General features: G+C 39.7%; 1 protein-coding gene across 1 annotated transcript; it reads left to right on the top strand.

Moving 5' to 3' along the window:
* The first annotated feature begins 2945 nt into the window (after window positions 1-2945).
* On the top strand, window positions 2946-3890 carry LOC138177593 (olfactory receptor 52B4-like). The gene has a single exon (XM_069108807.1). It carries the CDS (start codon window positions 2946-2948, stop codon window positions 3888-3890), a length of 945 nt encoding a protein of 314 aa, XP_068964908.1.
* Window positions 3891-4167: the final 277 nt, after the last annotated feature.

Raw genomic sequence — 4167 nt, 5'->3', positions numbered from 1 at the left:
AAAACACAAAAAGCTTAAGAAGTCTAATTTCAGAACAACTCAAAAAACACTCATCTATTTGGAATTCACTGTTTCACTAAAAAAATAGTCTCATCTCTGGAAATATAGAAAGACTATTTTTTCTATAAAAACAAATAAAATTTTAGGCTTCGTTAGTAGAAGTAAAATGCACAAAGCACTGGAACCCATGTCTATAAGATCACATCACATCATGTTGACTTCTGGGCACTACATTTTAGGAAGAACATTGACAAAGGCATCCAAGAAAGTTTGATGGGGATGATAAAACAAGAGAAAATGATATATTAAGATTGGTTGAATGCATTAGGGATGTTTACCCTAAACAAGAGGTTAATTGGGGAGCAGATGTGATAGCTTTATTCGGACATTATAACAGTAGTAAGTTGGGAGAAAGAATAAATCAGATACAGTTGTGCTTCTTGGACCCAGAAGGAAGAACTAGAACCAAGGATTACAGATGTGGAGGGGCAGTTTTTAACTTAATCTAATGAAAAATATTATTGTTCAATCACATCTGATCCTTCATGACTCCTTGTGGGGTTTTCTTGGCAAAAGCACTGAAGTGGTTTGTCATTTCCTTTTTCATCTCATTTTAGGGATGAAGAAACTGAGGCAAACAGGGTTAAGTGGCTTGCCCAGGGTCATATAGCTAGTAAGTATGCGAAGCCAGATTTGAACTCAAGAAGGTGAGTCTTCCTGACTCCAAGCCCAGCACTCTCCACTGTACCACCTAGTTGCCCCAGTGTCATAACAATTATAGGTGTATGAGATGTAGACTGAGCTAACACATAAATGTAGCCTATTTCTTACCACTAGAGGTCTCAAAGGAAAGCAGGGGTGATCCTTTCTAGAAGATGTGAAAGGGCTTATTACAGACAGCTATTACAGACATTGTGAAGTCATGTAAACTGTCTTAATAAGGAGGGGGGCCAATAATATAGGGTGTCTAAAACAGTATTATTGTAGTTTCAAGTTTTAGCTTCAGTGAGCCTTTTGGAACATCTTGTAGAGCTATGATTACTTTGGCTCAGGAAAAAGGTGGAAGTAGATTAAGAGACACCTGAGTAAAATCTCACACTTGGGAATTCTCAGCACCACTCTCCCAATCCTTTGAGGACTCTTCCTGAGTCTGAGTGGTTTAGGTATCGTGTGGGATATAGGGATCTGATTGGGGGTTCATTAAATATAAGGATAGGGGCTGGCAAAGGGAAAACAGAGGACATGCTTTGTGAATCTGGTACTTGGAGGAAGGCTTTCAAATAGAGGTTAGATAACCACTTTGTAGAGATATAAGAAAGGGGACATTTGTTCAGGTGTGGGTTGAACTACGGAAGGGAATGGAATAAGCATTTATATAGCACTTACAATGTATCAAGCATTGCATTAAGTGCTTTTAAAAAATACACACACATTCCTTGATCCTTCCAATAACCTTAGAAGATAACTGGTGTGCACATTTCACCGTTAAGGAAACTGAGGGAAAGAGATTAAATGATGTGTCCAGGGTCACAAAGTGAAGAAGTATCTGAAAATTAATTTGACCTGAACTTCCAGATTCCAAGCCCAGTGTTCTATCCATTGCACCACCAGCTGCCTCTGATGCCATCTGGTGAACCTGATGGCACCTGAAATCCTTTCTGATTCTGATATTCTATGATTCTGAGTAAAGGAGATTGGAGGCCAGGGATATGGTTTCCCTAGTGGATGGTGAGGAAGACAGATTTATGGGACTGTATGTGAATTATACAGGATTCTAAGTACCTCTAGACTCCTCAGGTTCTCTAGTAACTCCAGTTTTCCCTTCCTCAGGAACAGACATTGATGAATATGTTATTGACAAGAGAATGAAAACCTCTCTGGGACAAGCTCAGTAATAGTGAATGTTGGTCACTTACTGTGTCAAAATCCTGTTAGTTTGAGAGGTGAGTTGGTTCAATTGCTAAGTGTAAGGCATTACATGAAATGAATGAAGACTGAGGAATCCAGAACGTCTATGGAATGCATAACTTTGGTGTAGTTTATGGTTCCCCATGAGTGGTATCATTATGAAGCTAATGTGTGATGGCTATAGGATTTAAAATAGACTTGACATTAATAGCTGATGGTTCCAGGGTGAATCTATGACCATCATCAATTTCGCCAATTGCTCATCACTCATATTGTGGACCCTGACTACACATATGAACTAGGAAATAAAAATCTGAGGGACACAGATCTAATTTTTAGTACAAGCTCAAGACATATAGGGGAGAAGAAAAGGAGTAAGGAAGGAAAGGAGGGAATTAGGCTTTCTACCTCTCTTCCTTCTGTCTCTGGAATAATGGCAAGGGAAACTGAAAGATCTCGGAGAAAAAAAAGGTAACTTGGAGCTGAGGAGGAAACAATCTGTGACAGAGAAGATCTCCCACACAGTAATGCATCCTACTCAGAGCCAAGAACCTCTGTGTATACTGGGTATGAAAGAACAAATAAATTACGAGAAATTAAAGTACTTATATAGCTCCTATTAACAACTCTAATCTTCTTGAAAGTTTAGGCTCATATGAACAATTGAAAAGGGAAGCAGATGTGAAGAGAATTGCAAATTCTCCAAAGAAGGTTAGGAGCATTGTTCTTTGAATAGCAGTCTTCTTACTATTGAAGTCAACACTGCTCTCCTGAAAGATAAATTTTGATCACTGGGGGAATTAAAAAGCTTGAGGTTGACCTAACTAGCTATTAGGAAACAACACCAACACAAAAGAGAACGGGTCCTGATAAGGTACCCAGCTAAGGAAGTAGAGTGTGTTAAAGCCTAGAGTGCACCAAAGCCAAAGAGAAATTTCACCGATTTTCTGCATTTGCCTAAAATTGAACCTATATGATGGATAAAGATGGCATCTCTTTCCACAGGAAGGAATCCACAGGAGTGACCCATCCCAGGTATGGCCATTCTCAACTATACCAGTATTAGCCACACTGTCTTCATCCTAGTAGGTATCCCCGGCCTGGAGGACCAGCACCTGTGGATTTCCATCCCCTTCCTGATATCCTACCTCACTGCCATCATTGGGAATTCCCTCCTCATCTATATCATTGTCACTGAGAGAACTCTCCATGAGCCCATGTATCTCTTTCTGTCCATGCTAGCAGCTGCTGATATTGTTTTCTCTACCACTGCTGTACCCAAATCACTGTCAATCTTTTGGTTCAAAGCTGGGGAGATCTCGCTTGGTGGGTGCATTACACAATTGTTCTTTATTCATGCTACATATGTGACAGAGTCAGGGTTACTGTTAGTGATGGCTTTTGATCGATATATTGCAATCTGCTACCCTCTGAGATACAGCATGATCCTCACCAATTTAGTCACTGGAAACATTGGTTTGGCTGTCTTGTTAAGAAGCATTATTATCATTTTTCCTATCATATTCCTTCTGACTCGGCTGACTTTCTGCAGAAGTAACATTCTTCCCCACACATGTTGTGAGCACTTTGGTTTGGCCAAGTGTGCTTGTGGTGACATCCGTGCAAATATCTGGTATGGAGTGTTTGTCCTTTCTACAACTATAGCCTTAGATCTTATCCTCATAGCAATTTCCTATGGGCTACTTCTCCGAGCTGTCTTCCATATCCCCTCCAGAAACGCTCGTCAAAAAGCTCTCAACACCTGTGGCTCCCATGTCTGTGTCATTGCCCTCTTCTATGTTCCAGGAATCTTCACGATTCTTACCCAACGTTTTGGGCACCATATCCCACCTCATGTCCATATCTTATTAGCCAATATGTGTGCTCTGGCCCCACCCATGCTAAATCCCATCATCTATGGGGTCAAGACAAAACAGATCAGAGATAGATTGGTTCATGTGTTATTTCCAAGACAGAAATGACTTTGGAGAATGTATACCAAGAGAATCATTTTATCGGATCTTGTCCATACAAGATTGCTAACATTGAGAATGGGAGGAAATAAGTAGAATCTATAAAGACATTAGTAAGAATTCTATGATTTAAAGGCTTATGGGGTAATGGAAAATATTAGCTACAGCTTTTGTGGAAGGTGCTTCTTTAGAGGTCTTTTAAAAAGAGATATGAGATTCTTTCTGGAATAGACAATATGAATAAACTCTAATCTCAATGACTGATTTTGAGCTTTTCTTAAAAGAT

Source organism: Petaurus breviceps, unplaced genomic scaffold (assembly GCF_028583685.1).
Source record: "Petaurus breviceps papuanus isolate PSGF00001 unplaced genomic scaffold, PetGlider_PUasm1.0 90444, whole genome shotgun sequence".
In the NCBI taxonomy this organism is placed as follows: domain Eukaryota; kingdom Metazoa; phylum Chordata; class Mammalia; order Diprotodontia; family Petauridae; genus Petaurus; species Petaurus breviceps.
Note: the sequence above shows the minus strand (reverse complement) of the source record. Positions and strands in the feature narration are given on the sequence as shown.